The sequence below is a fragment of the Diadema setosum genome, chromosome 3 (assembly GCF_964275005.1).
Source record: "Diadema setosum chromosome 3, eeDiaSeto1, whole genome shotgun sequence".
Classification (NCBI taxonomy): Eukaryota; Metazoa; Echinodermata; class Echinoidea; order Diadematoida; family Diadematidae; genus Diadema; species Diadema setosum.
The window spans coordinates 43290069-43309685 of record NC_092687.1 but is presented as its reverse complement, the minus strand read 5'-3'; the positions used below and the strand labels follow the sequence as shown (position 1 = coordinate 43309685).

General features: G+C 37.8%; 2 protein-coding genes across 2 annotated transcripts; both read left to right on the top strand.

Annotated features, from left to right (window-relative positions):
- The first annotated feature begins 2090 nt into the window (after window positions 1-2090).
- LOC140246897 (uncharacterized) lies at window positions 2091-8142 on the top strand. Its single transcript, XM_072326222.1, has 6 exons — window positions 2091-2633; window positions 2797-3016; window positions 4786-5061; window positions 6007-6108; window positions 6623-6901; window positions 7790-8142. The coding sequence occupies exons 1-6, from the start codon at window positions 2091-2093 to the stop codon at window positions 8140-8142; spliced, it is 1773 nt and encodes a 590-aa protein (XP_072182323.1).
- Window positions 8143-11829: 3687 nt separating this feature from the next.
- LOC140246896 (uncharacterized) lies at window positions 11830-19617 on the top strand. The gene is made up of 5 exons (XM_072326219.1): window positions 11830-11888; window positions 14681-14840; window positions 17337-17393; window positions 18305-18988; window positions 19558-19617. Exons 1-5 carry the CDS (start codon window positions 11830-11832, stop codon window positions 19615-19617), a joined length of 1020 nt encoding a protein of 339 aa, XP_072182320.1.

Sequence of the window (19617 nt, the reverse complement as noted above, 5' to 3'; positions counted from 1 at the left end):
GAGTATAAAACAGCCGAAAATGCGTCCAAAATCAGTCACATATGTTTTACATCATTTCCATCGAAATCAATTAAGACAGCAGCTTTGGAAACCAGAATTATGTTTAAAAAATGCTACTTATTAATCATATCCAATGATACACATAGAATTTCTATTTAATCAAAAATTGACATAAGAAACGGAAGATGGTGAAAAGCAAAACAAAAAAATCAGTTTCTGCATTAGAATTAAGTCACGTCGAAGTAAAACTATCTAATGTCATTTTATTTCAGAAATCTTTTTTTGAATACAAAGTTCCGTTAACATACAGTAAGTTAAACAATCTTAATTGTAAAATTACATAGAAACTGTATGAAATGATTTTTCTCTTTTCGTCACAAGTTTCCGATGTTACTCAGCTTATCAAATAAACCTGAAATATTTTGCGGGCTAAGTGTGAAAACACATCAGAATTGCTGTATTTAGTTAATTCAAACAGAACGGAATTTAGCTAACATAATATAAATTTCTACATTAAATTGAGTCACGTCTATGTAATTCTACATCATATCATTTGATTGAAGTTATCGTTTTTGCAATACAGAAATCTGTAAAAATACGCCAAGTTATACGATTTAAACTGTAAAAATACAAACAAAAAATGAGTAAAATAATCCTATAAATATTTTGCCGTAAAATCACAAGTTTCTGATGTAACTCAGTTTCATAACTAAAAATTAAATATTAATGTTAGAAACCGCATTAGAATTGCTGCATTGCTGCAAATCTGTATTTTTTTCCCTGTACAAATACAGTACAGATATTTTGGTTCGTTTGTTTACAGTGTAGCGCTATTAAAAGGCATCGGGAAATTCCACGTGAACTTTGCAACCAGGAAGTCATGCATGACGTTGGTGGGAACGGTATTACAATCCCGTATTATTGGAATAATCATGAACAAACGTGTTTTTAAAGACACATATAAGGTTCACTGTGAGATGTTGTTATACCAATCTACGCTAACCTACCCTTTTTTAGCTGACAGACGGATGCAAGCATGCAAATTATACATTTTGGAAGTGGTAGGCTAGTACGGTAGTGGGAGTATCCATTCGGAGCGTAAGCTAAAGAAGGAAGTGGTAGTGTACAGACTAGAATGGCTGTATAACATAAAAGGAAGTCTTCCCCAACAAGGGAAAATACTTGAGATTTTGCCTTGGTGGTGTTACATCATACTGAAAAGTTTAATTTTAGAGGAAAATTTGGAAATCTAGAGGCAATTATTTGTTGCTGCTGTTCTTGTTTTAATTACTGGGGACTGGAGACGAGCGGTGTGACGTGAGCAGCCGGGTCGTACTTGGTAGTGTGAGTTACAGTAATCCCGCAGTTGTTTATCGCCTCTTATTTGTAGTTTAATTCCCGTCTTTGTTTTGTGTTGCCCTTTTTGATAAAAAAAAAAAAAAACAGAGTTGTGTTTGGAACGTTGTCTTCTACTAGCTATGTTGCGTTTGCTGTTTAATATTACAATATATTTGTTTGGTTTTGAATTTATAAGGACCCTTTTTTTCCTTCTTTCTCTCTGAAACTTGTCGCTCTTTCTCGAGCAAGGTATCACTTGGATTAACTTTCGGAAGATTATCGAGCAACTTGACTCAAGTACAGCTGGAGCTCGACTGTAGGTGACTTTTCATTCTCACCACGACTGAAATTCTTTTAGACACATGGCGGGAGAAGATACGACAGAGCTTCTTGTGCTCTTCAAAGAAATAGACGAAATATTTGAGCATTTTGCAACATGCTCGGATGTGGTAACAGTTGACTGTGCTTCTTATCTTCGGAAACTGGATTCGCTTACAATGAAATTGAAGGGGTGGGATCTTTCAGATGCCGTGACTAATTATTTGACGGATATTCGCGATTTTACTATAATTTTTAGGAAATGCTGGAATGCTCTCGTGGAAGAGGGATTCCCGACACAATCAGTTCCCGATGAAAATGCTGCGCAAGGGAAGCAAGCCAGTGCGGGAGAAAGCATAGAAGGGGGTGACAAGGTGAAGATAAATGAGGAAAAGAGATGTAGAGGAACGGAAGATGACGAAAGGACAAACGAAATGATAGACGGGAATAACTGCGAAGAAAGAGAAGAAAAAGATGACGTGCCAAAGAGTGACACCAGTGAAATTGTCATGGGCATGGCCAGATCTTCTGAGTCAATGCTTGCTGCTAGTGCTCCATCTAATCTGTCCCTGGACATTCTATCCATCTTGTTGACCTCTTGTGTGGATTTAACTGACTATTCCGCAAATTTCTGCAGACGCTTCGAAGACAGTGGCTGTCTGAAGTCTCTTTTCTCTGTCCTGACGCCGAAAAACTTGGAAAACAAACTCGTATCATCAGTGATCACGATCATATACAACTGCTGCTGGAGGGTTCCCGAGGTCTCTGCCCGCTGCGTAGACATCATTGAGCCGCTACAGACATTCACGGAGTCCCCCAACCCAGAGATCCAAGCAGAGTCCTTTCTATCCCTCGCTTACTTAGTGAAAGAGTCCGAAACACACCGCATTGCCCTAAACCGATCCTGCGTCCAGTTCTTGCTGAAAGTCCTCGCCAAATGCCTGGACAATCTCAAGCGTGAATACGAAGGCTACTCGGTTCTCGAGATCACCATGCAGGGGCGGATCCAGGGAGGACCACAACCGGCGCACGCCCCCCCTTTATTTTTTGTTGAAACAAAAGAAATAAAAAGAAAAAAATGGGGGAGGGGTGCGTGCGCCCCCCTTTATTTTTGTAAACACGCCCCCTCTTTACGAAATTCCTGGATCCGCCCCTGCCATGGGCATCAACCAACTGGCCATCAACGACAACAACAAGCGCGTGATTGTTGATCTCGGCGGTCACGTGCTCCTGGAGCGACTCCTCTACGAAGATAGTTCGTCTAAGGATGAGAAGATGTTCGCAGCGAGGGCGATCTGGAGACTGTCGTTTGATGAAGCCAACAGGGCCTTAATGACACGCACTCAAAGTCTCTGTGACGGTAAGTACAACTTTAGCATGTCTCAACGTTTAGTCCGCTGTCTCCAAAATACAGTAATCAAACCTCAAATTCAAACTTTTGACCAGACTATGTGGATTAACTTCTTTCAGGGCATGGGTACTGAAATGAAGCCTCAGGTGTCATCGGAGGCATATCAATGTACAGCAGCTGTCTGGTTGTCTGCACTCATCCGTCTGTTTGTCCTTTCGTCCGTCCGTAATCGATTTTGTGGACGACATAAGTTTAAAAGCCATTGAGATATCCAAATAAAACTAATAAAACTAAGCATGTGTGTATATGAGTAGACAAAGCTGTGCCTATCAACTTAATTTTGGCACACACATTTAAGGTCAAAGGTCATAGGACATAGAACAAGTTCAAATTCTAAAATTTCACTAATTTATATATAATTTTGTATATTATTACAAGGTCAATACTCGGCAGAGAAAGTTTTGAGATCCTCTGTTGATGGTTAGAGGTTAAAGGTCGATTGACATTCTAAAGTTGCCTCTGTAGCCCTGATTCTATCTTAAATACAAGTGCAAGAATCCGATATGTTTCGCCTAACACTGATTCTCGTGGAAAGTTTTTGGTGATAGGGCCAACCGTCAAAATTCTAACGTCAGACATTTTTACATTGGTTGTTTCTATCCTTAACTCACATTTAGAACCTTTCATCAGCATAACGGTAAATGAATGCCATAGTTTGAAAATGGCTGAAGTATTGTCATGAAAACTGCTGTATAAAAAATGCATAGATAGACCTACCTGAATGTACCAAGATTCCATTATAGAGAATTTCGAGTTATTACAAAAACATACAACATAACAAATCGAAATATTTTCCATCTTTTAGTGATAAGATCAGTGATTGCATACGTTTTGAAACGTAAATAGTCATTTCAATGATATCTGTAGGCCTATTTGCATCACATCGCAACCAGGGGTGTCTGAAAATGATAACCAAACATGAACTGGGTCATGATTTTAATGGTTACTTTTCCATTATTCATACATTACCGCATGGTTATTATTTTGAAAAAGTTGTGGACCACATTGGTCGACATTGCAAAATAAGCCAAATGTGTTAATTTCGTCTTCATTTAAACCATCATTTACCCAAGTAGTCTACTCGAAACAAGATTTATTTGATGTAAGAACAAATATAACAGATTTCCAGCGAGAGACCAAAATAATTCGACGCGCTCGATTTTAATTACGCAAACATGCGTCACGTTTTGGGCAATTAAGGTTTGTATAGTCATCCAATCGTTCTTATACTGGCAAAGACATCAATCCCTTAAATGCATAATTTACCATTTGCAGACTGAAACAAAAACCCAGCATTAATGCTTCAAAATAGTTATATAATGTGAGTTAGGGATAGAAACAACCAATGTAAAAATTTGAACCAGTATAATCTATGCGAAGTATTGTTGGATATACAAAATGTGAACAATAGTTATAATAAAAGTCATTCCAGACTAAACCGTTTGCAGTTATGGTTTAATGAGAAAAATAGTAATATCTCCTTATGTTTTAGGCTTTGATGCAAAAAAAAGATATATATATATATATATATATATGATAGTAGCATGTTTTGTGATGCAACTGAAGTACACATATGCATCAAAAGTGATATCTTGAACATTTTTTTAAATCACTGCTCCCTAAGGTAAACAGGACCTTTAAGAGGGGCTATACACAAAGCTGAAAGACATGTTGGAAGTCGGACTCAATTCTTGAATCATTGTTTCCTTGCTCTTTAGTTTTACAGAAGATACAGAAAGAAACCACCAACGACGCTTTGCAGCAGGCATGCGCGGGGGCGCTATTCGTCCTAAACAACATGGAGGCGAGTATCTCTGGAGATAAGCAAGAGCTGCAACCCGAGCAAGAAGAGGGAGAAATCGTGGATTTAAACCGAGAGGGCGGCCGCCATGTCATGATCAGTTACCAATGGGCCAGCCAGTCTATTCTACTGAAAGTAAAGGATTTCTTACAAAAAAGGGGCTACAGAGTGTGGATGGATATCGACTGCATGAGTGAGTTGGATGATTGCATAATTCATTTAAAAAAATGTTACAGAGCTGACACCAACATGTCGTAACGCTACTCGCTAATAACTGACAATAAAGGCTTAAAAATTAAGATTTCCAAGAAAAAATGTGATCAGATTCATAAAAAAAAACAAGAGAAAAGAAGAGAAAATCTTGAAGATTTCTCAATCGGGGAAATATCACATTGTACACTGCATCGAATTTGGCTATCATCAAGCCAGTACAAAATACAAGAAACAAAAGATTGTCAAAACTTAATCTTCAATTAAAGTAAGTTGTGAAATTGTTATCTTCTTACGAACCGGTATGATTTCTAACCTTAAGAAGGTAATTTACAGTTGCCAATGTGAGGTCTTGTCAATTTGGAGAATCCAGTCAAAAGTTACGATTTCTTTTAAAGTTTTAGTTCTGCCATCGATGGATTAGAAGACGACAAACCTTTGCTATATCCGGTATGGAAAAGCTATAAAGAAAGCATCTAAAACAAGAATCAACATAAAAAATTATTATATTCGCCTTTCAGGGTAATGAAAGAGAACTTACTTTTTTTTTTTCTTTCGGAAGGATATTGCTCTTTATGTCAATAACAAGTTGAGGGAATGTGTACCCATCATCAAAAAAATAAATAAATGTTATATATATATATATATATATTATTTTTTTTGGGGGGGGGATGCGAGGAAATTTTTTTTCTTCTCTTCTTCTACCTGTGACGTCACAAGATGCAGTTGCTTTTTCATCCAGTGGTGGCTACACTGATAGTTACGAAAATTCTTAACTATTAATTAGGATTGTTTACTTTCCCTCATACTTTTTCTGATGCATTCTACTGATATTACTGCATACACTCAGTCTACGTATATATTTGCGGTTAATTCTCTTTTAAGACGTCATTAATCATTAATAATCATATCATGATTGTAACAACAGAGGGAGACATACTGGATGCTATGGCGAAAGCGGTTCAGCAATCTGCCGTCGTGCTGGTGGGCATGACCCGGAAGTACAAGGAAAGTCAAAATTGCAGAACTGGTTAGTAAATGTTTAAACAAAAATACAACTTTTATACTTCAAATTACTATCATCATACTTCAAATTACTATTATCATACTACAAATTATTATATCCTTTGATTGCTATTATAATGACATAAATCTACATGTTGTACTTATAAATTGAATTCCTTTGCAAACGTTCGAAATATCACGACGAAAAGATAATTGTGCCACGGTTGTCAAAGACTATGTTGCCGCTATTCAACATGAATTGTGAAACGTGGGATTCAACTTCGCTCTCGTGTTAGCAGCACAGCGAAACAATGGGCTACTGAGAAACCATCCCGATTGAAAATACGATATGCGATTGATGCTATACCTACTAATTTTCAGGATTGAATAGAATATTACAAGTGGGTGTTAAAGTCGCGAAAAAGGGGACTCACGTGTCACCAAGTAGATCGCAGTATTACCAAGGATAAAGTGAATCGTATAACAGTGATATAAGTAAGCATAATTATGCTATAACTTTGACCGTTTTTGTTCTGTAGAAGCTACGTATGCTTACACGCTGAACAAGGATATCATACCGCTGAAGTTACAGGACGGATTCTCCCCGGATGACTGGTTGGGGGCGCTGTGCGGCATGAAGAAATACGTGTCGCTCTGCTCCGAGTCGGGCTTAGACGAAGGTCTCCAGGAACTGGTCGCCGAGCTGGGACCGAGAGGGGAGCTCGGCAGGAGATTGGAGGAGCTCGGGAATCGTGGAGAAGACGAAAGACTCAAGGCCCCTTCAATCCACTCGATGGTTTCCCGTGACTCTATCGAAGGTATTGATTAAGGTTTAATGACGAGAAATCATTTGATTCAACCGTGATGAAATGAATCGTGAGGCTTCGTCGACACCAAAATAATACTTGCTATAAGCATTTTAATGAAGACTATCATCCTATACACATGTTGATAAGAATTGCAGGTGATTAACAAATTTACCTACATCGATGTTTTGTCATAATTATGACTACTTGTGTCATGGCTACTACTAAAATACTGATACATCCAGTCCTTATTTACGTCGATGTAGGGCAAATTATTAATCAGTTGAAATAAAAACAACTCGACGGAAGAATTTAGTGAATTTGTTGATCTAATGTATACGAAAGGTAATAATTAAACCAGTTAGGCACATTATATAGTTGTACCTAAGACCTTTGCAAATGTACATCCCGATATCTCATACTGACTCCTGTAAGTTACATTTTCAACGGTTTGATTACATGATATTCATTCATCTTTGAGGGGACTTCAAATTGTCTGGTTTATTTGCTTTACAAATTTGCAAATATCACCAATAATTCCAAGGGAAGTTAATTATCCATTGCCAAAGAGTACACAAATTGAAACAAGTGGGGTTTGTTTTCTTGTTCTGTATACTGCTGAAAGCAGAAAAAATAAATCTTGATATTTCACCTCAACCTCCTATAGACGGGTTAATGGCACACATTTGAAATCATCACGTACTAAAATGTCTTGACGAAACAAGCATCATTTTCACGGGCATCGTTCATCCAATAGGAATAGATAGTCTGGCCGAATATGCCACACGTCCGCAGGTGATAATAAAATATTACCGAATCCTGAATGGTGTATCAGGAATATCGGGTACCTCAGGACACCTATCACCTATCATTCTTCCTTCTCCTTTTTTGCCCTTAAAGCTACCGTCTCGTTGAACCTGGAGTCTACCCCATTGCCTCTGGATACTGTTGATGGGGTTTTCACTCCGAGACAGGGCCGCAGTGGACATAGTCTCGGTTCGCGCAAACCCTCAAACCCCCAATCCGGGGTGAGTATGTGGAGCCAACAGGACACCGGAAGCTGGCTTACGTCGATAGGGATAGACGCCACCAACGGTCGCATTCGGAAACTGGATGGCACGCGACTGGTGCAAATCTTCGGCTTGCTGAACCGCGCGCCCGAGTACTGCGTGACGTCACTGAATCGCGAACTGGGCATGAGCTTTTGGGACGTTTTGACCTTCGTTGACGGTTTGGAAAAGATGTTCGCCTAATCACGTTTACTAGCTTCATATTATGATACAATCGATAGGGTCTTTGATTATTAACTTTTAATCATTGCTATACTAGTATAATCCAAGTCTAATCCAACTTAATAGGGAGAAGGAATGTTCTTGCATACATTTGCTCATCTTGTTACTTTATATTGCATTTATCATTCGTTTTGGTGATATTATGGCAACAGCAATGGCTGTGGAGTGTGTATGGTTGTATTTGTTTTTTTAATAATGTTCTTGTGTTTTATCTATTACTGTGCTGAGAGTGTCTGATTTGTCAAGGAGAGACAACCGCTGAAGTCGCAATTATTAATGGAGATTATTTTTTTTCAATACACACACACGCATACACACACATACAAACATGTGCTATTAAGGCTCTCCATGAAAAAAAAAAAAACACACGAAATGATGATAGCTACTGTATCTATATTGTACATACATGCAAGGTCATACTTTATGACACTGCCATTGCTTTTCCCTGTGTTTGTGTTGTTGTGTGTGTGTGTGTGTGTGTGTGCGTGTTTGTTGTTTATTCAGCAAATCATGGAGATAACTTGGTGTAAAAGGAAAATGTATTATCTTATGCGTAATTTCTCTTAAAAACACAAGTGTAATTCAAATACAGTTTCAATCTTTTAATCCGTAATTAAACCACACACACACGCGCGCGCGCGCGCTATAAGAGTACTGAGAAAACAGTATAAAAAAAATAGTACAAATGTTACTGCAATCTTGTTTGATTCCAGGTCTTCTCGAACAAGAATTTAAATGAGATCAGTTATTATTCAAGAGTGAAACCTGTTGAAATCTGTCTCTCTTCCTTACAGTATATCATTCACACGTAAAGTCAGAGTTCGACGCGATTTTAGTCACTACTGTGAACAGGGCGAGGGTAAATCCTGCACAAAGGCCCTCTTTTCTTTCCATAGGACTCTCAAGGATCTGAGTATTGTTCCCGCTGAATGAGACTGATCTCCGTTATTTCTTGACTATTATAGTACTTGAAAAAATGAGGGGGGGGGGGCGGGATCGGGGAATGTGGGAGGGTAGAAGAGTATGGTGGTTTTAAGCATCAAAATGACAAATGTAGGCCCTACATGGTGAGAGTGTTTTGCCTTATCACTTTACATTTGATTTTTTGTTCGATTCCACTTATCAGCAAATGAATGAGTAATCTCATATAGGGTCGCCAAGATAATCCCGTCTGTCGGACTCGTATTTCCATTTTTGAATATTATGTTTCATCATGGGCGGTTTGTTTTCTCTGATATTTACCTGCTGCAATTCCGACACATATTCATTAATGATAATTCCAATTGGTCGCGAGAAATTTGGGTTGTGGTGCTCCAAGTTATCATGAAAAAGCTTTCAGTGAGGTGGTTGTTCAATGGTTTTCATCTACGCAGTTTAAAATCAGATGGTGAATCCTTAACTTTTTAATCCTCAAACTTAAGCAATCGCTCGATAATGAGTTAGCATGATTTTTGGATTTTGCTTAATCTGCAATGCTGCTCAGGAATAGTGTGTCACGATGTTTTCGACTGTATGCACAGGAAACAGGGATATCTATCAACGAATGAATAATCTTCACAGGAGCGCGAAGTTAATCCTGTCTGTCGGTCTCATATTTCAAGGTTTAATGCATTTTTTTTTTCATCATGTGGTTTGTTTTCTTTGATTTTCCACCGGCTAAAATTTCGACAGGTATTCATTTAATGATAATTCAAATTGGAGATTTGGGTTGTACTGCTCCATCCCATATGATATATTGTGGTCTAGCAACTGCACAAGATATTGTTATCATGTATCATATCAAGAAATTATTTCTGAATAAGAACTTGCTGAAAAAAAAAAATTTGAAAATTAAAAACTTTTTTTGAGGAGAGGGGGTATTGGGGATCTTATGGAGGAAGGTGATAAATAGCAGCTAATGCGAACGAAGAAGAATTATGTTGCAGAGAGAGGGAGAGAGTTTTTAAGTGGTTTACTGGTTTACTGTTACTTTCCGGTAGTAAGATCGTATACTCAGTTTACTCCATCTGTATGATTATCAAAACCAAGTCAAATTTGATGCTATAGTTTCTTTTTTTTCACTTGGAGTTCAACATATTCGTAACAATACATCGAAAAGATTTACGATCTCTCTTCTGCAGAGTTATGTAAGAATAAAAAAAAAAAAATAGCCAACAACAACTTCTTCTTCTTCTTCTTCTTCTTCTTCTTCTTCTTCTTCTTCTTCTATCTCCCTCTCTCTCTTTCTTTCTCTCTTCATTTATACATTACATACAAATATAATAATAAATTTGCTGTATATTGTTGATAAACTTGCGGTAAATAAAAGAAAAATATAGATAGACCCTCAGAATGTCTGTGTGCACACGTGTGTTTATGCGTGTATGAAACGTACATTAATACTATTATGTCTAATAGGAGATACCTTTTTTGTCAATTCTTGCCCAAACGTATCGTTTTATTTGCACTAGTTTTTGACTGAGTGTAGTGCTTTCGGTATTACACCTTGGATTCCCAGAAAATAGTAAGCGACGAGTTCAATCCCCAGGCTGATTCCTTCTGCCTCAAATTGGTCTGTAAGTTAGTGATGATAATGCTTATTAATAGAATATGCGATCGATCTTAACAGAGAAAAACAGCACAATGAAACAGCTTTATCTTATTTTCTTCTTTTTTGTGTGTGCAAAAGCAAATTTTAAGTCGATCATGAAATAGTATCTACTGTAACAAAAAACAAACCACAACAATAAGCCACAATTTGAATTTGAACTTGAACTTTATTCTGCTTCATGTAAAAAAAAAAAAAAAAAAACACATCACATATCATTTTTTTTCCAATATCAAACTGAGGACAGGATGGGATTGAGTACACGCACATGCAGTTATAACAACTATAAATGAAACATGGAAACTTCAAATCACCAGGGTGTTGTCAGGGTAGTTCCCAACAAAATGAAAAAGCAACATTATTGAGAGAGAAAGAGAAAGGAAACAAAGAATGAAAGGTGAGAGGGAGGGAGGGGGAGAAAAGAGAGGGAGAGAGAGAGAGAAGAGGAAGGGGAGAGGTAGTATTGCTCAGAATCGACCTTTGACCTTTCTGCTTCTTCGCTCTGGTTGCAACTAATAGTTGGATAAGACGAGGTTCACACAGTGAATGGTTACAATATCCGAAGAAGGTTGATACAATCCTGAAACAGTAGACAATAGAAACTGTAAATAGAACCACTGATTACTAAAATCACAAGTCAGGAGGGAAATGTATACGAACCTTCTACCCAGGAAATGTTGTGTATATAATATTATGTTTATAGTACTATTTCGGCAAGGACGAAAGTATAATGCTGAGATAAATGCTTTCCTTGCTCTTTTATAGCTTTTTAACTTTTTACTTCTAATCTCGGCATACTCTTCAAATCATTACACGTATAACATTAAACATACTTTGTTACTGTACAAGTATATTATGTACTGATGGTGTGTTGTCTTATAGGAACACAACTTTTTTATCCACTTCCTGTGACGCCTCTGAGCAAACTTCACCACGATTAAGAGAAATGATTTTTGCCTCCCGTCTCGCAAGGCCCTGGGCGTGTACTAGTTAAACAGAGGGGAGATGAAGGATTTCAATGTTGTGATTCACAGATTCGTGACGTCACGGATGGTAGCACAATGTACGAAGGCGATGGAGCGAGAGTCGGCGTGCCCCCAAGAACGGGCGTGGTGCGTTGGTATTCTGAAAGCTGCTTAAACTCAACCATGGACGGTGAAGGGGTCCGCATGGGGGTCGCATAGTGTGATAATGGGTTGGAACAACATCTAGTACCACACGTGAGGCTGTGTTTCCTTCTCTTATATGGGACATATACCTTGGAAATTAATTACCGCTGTGATTGATCAACATCACCTTTAATGTGAGTATTATTTTAGAGCACATCAGAAACGTTGAAGAGGGTAAGCATAAACGTACACGAAGATTAAAGTAGAAAGTGAAAGCGATACACCCATAAAAGTAGAAAGAAAGAGAGCAATTGCGACGGAGCAAGCGTAACGTACATATCAATTCTATATTGCAAAGTGGAGAACACAGCGACAGAGAGATATAGAATTCCAATTTGTGTTGGGTGCATAGATTCAAACATCTATGACTTTAAACCCTATGGTGATCCGAGAAGAACGGATAATATTGTAATAGTAAGGCAACCGCATTCGGTGATACCGGAAAAGTAAAACAAACGAACAAAACCCCAAGATTTCTGAGACATCTCTCTACAGTGTAATCGTTATATTATCAACTTCCACTTTGTATCTCATTTGGTAGAAACTCTCAATATCTATTCGTACAGAGTGTCAGTCTATCGAGAGGATACACTATATGTGACAAATAAGATATCATACAAAATAATGTACATTTTTCATTATTATTATTTTTTTTTTTTTGGCATGGGACTAAAAATACATCAAACTACATACATACAACAAACATACATCAAAGCAACTAATGTTAAAGGTTGGCCTAGTCAGCTCAGGCTTACATGACATAAATGTCAGAACAAAGAGTAAATTCAATCATCAAAATTATCCCGAAAGGGATGAAAAAACCTCAGAAGATAACAATAGGAACAGCTGGCGGTTCAAAAGGCTGTAAAGCAATATCTAACAAAAACGAGCTAAAACGCACTGATCATAAATCAATCAGTTTATGATAATGAATTGATATTCGTTAAGAATTCCCAGTCATTTCGACCAATGTCTGTCAATATTCAGATAACTTAGCCAACCCTATCTTTGGACAACTTTTTATGGCCTGAATTATCTCGGCAGTCCAGAAGTATTCAGTCCATTCCTTTTAAGTGCTGTAAATAACATTTGACTTCAGATTCAATCTCGAACAATTTAACATTGTCTTTTATGCAGAGTGCAAGTCCACGCGACGCACTGATGTGTGTCGACTGGAATTTGTCTTTTCACTCTTTCCCAATCTGATACATTTGTGCATTGGTCTACAACGTTTTATTTTCCTTATTATACCGTCTTCTCATCCTATTTTTCTAATTTCCTTTCCTTTCTTAATGTTCTCATTCTACTTCTGTGTTTTTTCTTTCTTTTTGTTCTTCTATTTATAGAATCTGCCTTCTTCAGTTGTGAATATTCTTGCAGAGAGAATTTAACAATGTTTTGTGTCTTGTGTGAGATGAAACAGTAGTGACTTGTAGGTGCTCGTAAGTACATTACACCCTTGCAGATTTCGTGCATAAAACCCCGTACCCGCTTCCCATTCACCTATTATTCACGCTGTAAAGCCAGGCCCCTTCTTTCTTATTACGTAATAATTTGACTTTACCCCCGTGTTGTCAACATCGTTCCACTCTCCCGGATAGTAAGGGTTCGGTCAATGGATTATTCTAAAAGATCTGTCTTTTGTTAAAGCTTGTATGGATGCTTCATGGGTCGTGCGAAGATTTAAGTCACCCTCCCCCCACCTCCAAAAAAAAAAAAAAAAAAACCAACAACAACAAAAAGAAGAAACAGAAAGAAAACGAAACTCAGAATCTAGACAAGCATTTGTCAAGTGGGCGGCAGGTTATTGTCACAGTGTATGGGGCTGAAAATCCACAAGACACGTATTATGGTCAATATGTCAGCGTTTCGTCTACGTCACCTAATACACTGCCTGCTGGACTTACATACAGGATAACGGCAGGGCTATGAGGGAATCAGCAGCCGACACAGAAACTTCTTAATTATGTGAGAATTAGTCCATACTGTAGGCTGCGAAAGAACTTGGTAAATAATTACATAGTCGTTATGAACAGAAGAAAAGCGTACGCTTGCATCGAGGTTCACTGTCCTTTTTCTGGTCGTATGGCGTCGGGTGGACACCAATCTGATGGATACAAAATACCTGTACAATAAACTTGTAGAAGTATATGAAGAGTTTGTTCGCAAAAACCGAGAAGTCCATTTTTTAATATTTCGAAGTACGGTCTCTGTCATAAAGTACAAAATAATACCTTTTAAATAATATATTGGTCACTACATATAAAGGTACATTTTTGAAGTTATGGTCAAATGAAGCAAACATTTTCTTATTATTCTCTTTATTTTTCTTGACCTTTAATCGCAAATATCTCCATTTGGCAAATATGGACTTATCGGTTTTTGCGAACAAACTCTTCATATCATTCAACTTTTTAACAGCGAATATGCATTTAAGATAATCTTATTTACTTGATAGCATGACATCAGAGCAATTCAATCATAAAACATAATAGATAATCTAAGATGATGTTTTATGATATTGGCGTATTGGTGTGTGTGTATAACCGTCAATCACTTGCTCTATCTGTATTATATACACAGGTAAATGCACATGTTGTTGCTGTCTCTTAATGACAGCCATGTATATTGCATAGAAATGAAGGGGTTCGTATTTGATCACGTGACCCGACAAAGAATACAATCATCCAATCTGAATGTCTGGACCAATTACCTCTCCCTCTCTTCCCCCGTTTGTTAGTAGGAGAGCCATGGAGCTACGGCGAACCTATAGCTGTATCCTGGGGATCATCCTCATAGCATACGGAGTGGTCCTCAACCTACTGGGCGCCTTGGCGTCTTTCCTCCACCCAGGCTCCTACCACCACGGCGCCATGGGCACGCCCATGTGGAGTGGTCTTGCGGTGAGTCGGTATACTACTCCTGCATCAACCATTTCAGAGCACTGTCACTTTTGCCGGGTTGTTATTACACACATGAATTCATAGTAAAGTTATCAGAATTCCCAAAGAAATTTAAATCCCCCCAAACAAGATAGAGCTTCACATAATATTGATATTATTCACTTGCATATCGTAGAGATTGTTCACTTATAGAATACAGAGGCATGTATTCATAATCTATCAAATAGAAGTCTCTTACATGAAGTAACCAAAGAACAACAAAGATTGGAGCACAACATGTATAGGATGCTAAGACATATTAAAAGCTAAACGACCACAGATTTAAACATGATGTTTTATGTCACCTTTAAGTTCTCATACCCAAAATGTTGTGAGATCGTAACAGTACCACATCAAAGTGTGTCGGACTGGGTCCCATTCACACTATTACACTTTTCGTTCAGGCCTACTCTATAAGTGCAATGACTCAACTATTCCAAATTTGACCTTCCCATTCTAAATTGTCTTTTAGATCGTTAAGGCTCATTGTTTGTTCATCGTCACTCTACATCAGCTGAAGAGTGTGTGCATTTCCCAGTAACTTGGTGGAATTCAAGAGGACAATAAGACAGACGAATAAAGCGCATTATGCCTTTTGTTTGTTCGTTTGTTTCTGTCTAAATCCAGCTTCCAAGATACAAACAGCGTGTCATATTGATTATCTTAACAAGGTAGCGTCGCATAAGCGATTTTCTCTGTAAATCCATTGAAGAGGACAATATTGACCGCATGATAGGGTCTTGAGCAGACTTTGATGAAGTCACTGATACTTAGTTTGGACTGAAGAGTAAAGATCCATCAGTGACTAATCTAGTGCTTGGCCTACATGTATTTTTCGTCATGCCATGTCTTTTCATCTGGATGAGAAGATTAAAATGAAAGTCATTCGCGATTGATTGCTCGTTTTGTGATATGGATAGAAGAACTGCAAGCAGTAAACGCTGAAATGCTGATAACTCATCTTAGCAGTTACTTTCTATCACCAACTTATAATGTGATGTAGATAGCTGTGTAATCCTATTATTGTACACAGTGGACTCCCGTTGTAACGAAGTCATCGGGACCACTGTGAGCAGATTTCTTTCGTTATACAGTACTGACATCTCGCTATAACCCAATAAATAAACAATAAAAGAACATATAGAGCCGATAATTTTGCGATCCGGATATTCATGTCGTTGTAAATGGAATTTTGTTATAACCATGTTCGTTATAACGAGAGTGCACTGTACCTATATTTCCCATGTTTCTAAAGAAATATACAACCGCGCATTATTGTAACATTATAATCATAATACGGGAGAGAGTATTGATAGCAACATGTTTTGACATAAATCAAATCCGCAGTGGAAATTTTAGCAAAATATGTTCATTTAATATACTCTGTATATTTACGTGACAGAAGAGGTCTTGGACATTCAACTTTGCATCTCGTGTATTTTGAACAACTTTTTAATTGTAACACCCGTGCTCATTATCATAATAACACAACTATCGTTTTCCTACGATAACATTGATAACACTATATATATTTTCATCCGTAAACGACAAGTTCACCTTCATAAACATAAGGACTGACAGAATGCAGCAATATTAGTAGAAACATCAGTGAAAGTTTGAGGACAATTGGACAATCGATGCAAAAGTTATGAATTTTTACAATTTTTGTGTTGGAACCGCTGGATGAGGTGACTACTAAGGCTTGTGATGTCATGATATGAGTACAACAGTATATAGAAAATGTAAAGAAAATTCAACATATTTTCACTTTTTTCGCATAATAAAAGAGCACTTGACTTGCCTCTTTCTAAAGGCAATGGGAATATTATTACCCATAACACCCTATATGTCAGTAACGAGTCGAGGGAATGTGTATTTTTTTCAAAAGATGAAATTTTGTGAAATTCTCTTTATATTTTCCTTATATTGTTGTACGCATGTGACATCATACACTGCAGTAGTCTTCTCATCCAGCGGTGACTGCACAAAAACTTCAAAGATTCGTAACTTTTGAACGGATTGTCCGATTTTCCTCAAACTTTCAATGATGTGTTCTACTGATAATGCTACATGCTCTCAATCTTTATGTTAATGAAGGTGAAGTTGTCCTTTAAAGACGGTATACTGTGAGTTTGACTTTCGTGTGTACAATGTATCAATCGAGCTGCTCTGTCAAATTGAGAACACACTCGTAGAAGATCTTTATACAGTGCACTCCCATTATGATGAACACGGTTGTAACGAAATTCCGGTCACAACGAAATGAAAGTCAAGCTTCAACATTATCAGGTCTATTTGTGTTTTTATTGTTTACTCGTTCGGTTATAACAACATTTCGATATAAAGAAAGAAAACTGCCGGTCCCAAGGACTTCGTTATGAAGGGATTCCACTGTATCAATATCGTTATTTTATATTTGGGTTTTTGTTTTTGTTTTTGTTTTGTTTTTCTCCCCAGTTCATCATCTTTGGCGCCATCAACGTTGTGAAGTCGCTGGAGGACAAGAAGGAGGAGGTAATTGGGCTGAGAGCTCTAATCTCACTCTACAAGAAGTAATTTGATATATTCTCATTAGCCAGTCGCTTTAAAAGGGAGGTGTTCACCATCTTACCAAGTACATCGAACATACTAAACTAAAGTCTTATGTTCTGAGCTCACGACGTCAACTGCTCTTGATGTCATAGGCCCTAAGCAGCGTTGAAGCCTTTAGTTCGATAGAGGAAAAATTCGCATATTGTGACACATTTTCTTTCCTTCGGTGTGTGATGTTACAATGTTTATAACCTTTTAGTATGCAAAGTCTACTTTTTTACCACTTTTTCACTTTAACTTTCAGTTTACAGAAATTGAAATTAATTTGTATGCAAAGTTTATAGAATATTACACAGAGAGCAAAAGGGATACGGGTAATACAAACTGGATAGGTAAACATTCATAAGTGAAAATAATGCAGCGTTACCTGCTAACCACAGCAAACATTCACAATGACAGATATATATATATATATATATATATATATATATATATATATATATATATATATATATATATATATATATATATATATATATATATATATATATATATATATATATATATATATATATATATATATATATATATATATAGAGAGAGAGAGAGAGAGAGACGGAAACACAGACAGACAGAGCAAAAAAAGAAAGAAAGATAGAAAATAAAGATATATTTATATGATTGACAAAGCAAGATTTCAAAGTAACAGTTTATTATTTCGCCGAAATCAATTGTACCCGTGGGACTTTTACAATCGGCTGAAAACTTTGCTTTTAATCTGGGATAGGCCGTGACGCTGTGTTTACTGTCGCCCTGTCTTCAATATCTAAATTAGAATCATAATGTTAGATCGCTTTTTTTCTTCCCTTTATCTTTCTTTTCGCGGATTAAAGCATGGATTTTCCATTCTGCTACCGATTGTCAACGTTCTGGTCGTACTCGTGTCTGGTGTGTGCATCAGTTTGACCTCGTGGGCGATGTCGGCACCTGGACTCACACTTCTCACCGAAAACAAAGTCTCAGAAATAACTCTGACTTTGGTAGCGCCCTCCAACAACTCCCAGACGACGGAGAATGCGGGAGAACTGCAAATGTCACTCCTGCCATTGTATTCTACTGTAGTTGTGGCGGGCGGCGTGATTCTTGTCATGGCTATGTTAGGAGCGTGCATCGAGTGCGTCATCATAGCGGCGTTTACGCCCTCAACGAGCAAAGAACGTCAAACGAATGACGCGCCCCAGTCACGGTGGGACGAGCGCGACGGACTTGGACCGCAGTACCTACCGCCGCCAGCTGCGGCGGACGAGGGAAAGCCCCAGGCGTATCTCGCTGGCGACGCGGTAGGAGAAGTAATGTACGGCAACACGCCGCAATTCGTGAACACTGTGGATCGGCAGAGTTTCCGCCACAACGTCGACCCAGCGCTGCCGGTGTACAATGGTAACATACCCAGACTACAAGGTCAGCCGCAGCAGCTTGAACAGCAACAACCGCAACAGGCCGCCTATCAACAGCGCCACCAAGTGGTTCAACGAGGGGACAAGCCTAGGGACCGAAGCTACCTCTACCGCGTACCGGTGAGACAAAAAAAAAAATATATATATATATATATAATTATATATAGTAAGACCTGCCACATATTGTTGTGTTATGTAACCTAATTAAGGTAACATAATCAAAGTTACTGAATCCCTTGTGATAACAATTAAACTAGAGGGATAAGATTTTGATGATACAAAGAATATTGAATACAAAGAATATTGAGATCAAAGATGTATACATTTGAATCGGAAGGAAACAAAGGTGAAAATGAATAGCAGTGAAAATGTTTTGATAGCTGTACTTTTATAGTTTTTATTTCGAGTCTTTGTATTTCCGAGAAGAAGAACTGAGAAAGAAAGAGAAATTCTACAAATTTGAGGCTCTTCTCTGTATGTTCTGCACAAAATAACAAAATAAATTTAGAGAAACAGATCACAATCCATAAAAACAATCTTGTGCACGCATTCGATGGCTAACCCTAATTATAAAACATATTGCCCGTCCTTGTAAACCTTTATGACTGAAAAATTAATGACGATTATTTCAAGATAGATATCTTATTTAGCATGATATTATATGCATTTTTTTATCTTCTCCTGCACAGGAGGAACGACAAGAGGTAGATCGACCAGTGCGTCGTCCCAACCCGTACTTCTACCTCTAA

Coding starts and splice junctions, on each gene's coding strand:
- LOC140246896 (XM_072326219.1), top strand. CDS start 11,830: ATGTACGAAGGCGATGGAGCGAGAGTCGGCGTGCCCCCAAGAACGGGC. Junction 11,889..14,680: donor AGAACGGGCGTGGTGCGTTG/GTATTCTGAAAG, acceptor GTTTGTTAGTAG/GAGAGCCATGGAGCTACGGC. Junction 18,989..19,557: donor GCTACCTCTACCGCGTACCG/GTGAGACAAAAA, acceptor TCTCCTGCACAG/GAGGAACGACAAGAGGTAGA.
- LOC140246897 (XM_072326222.1), top strand. CDS start 2,091: ATGATAGACGGGAATAACTGCGAAGAAAGAGAAGAAAAAGATGACGTG. Junction 3,017..4,785: donor CACTCAAAGTCTCTGTGACG/GTAAGTACAACT, acceptor CTTGCTCTTTAG/TTTTACAGAAGATACAGAAA. Junction 5,062..6,006: donor GATGGATATCGACTGCATGA/GTGAGTTGGATG, acceptor TTGTAACAACAG/AGGGAGACATACTGGATGCT.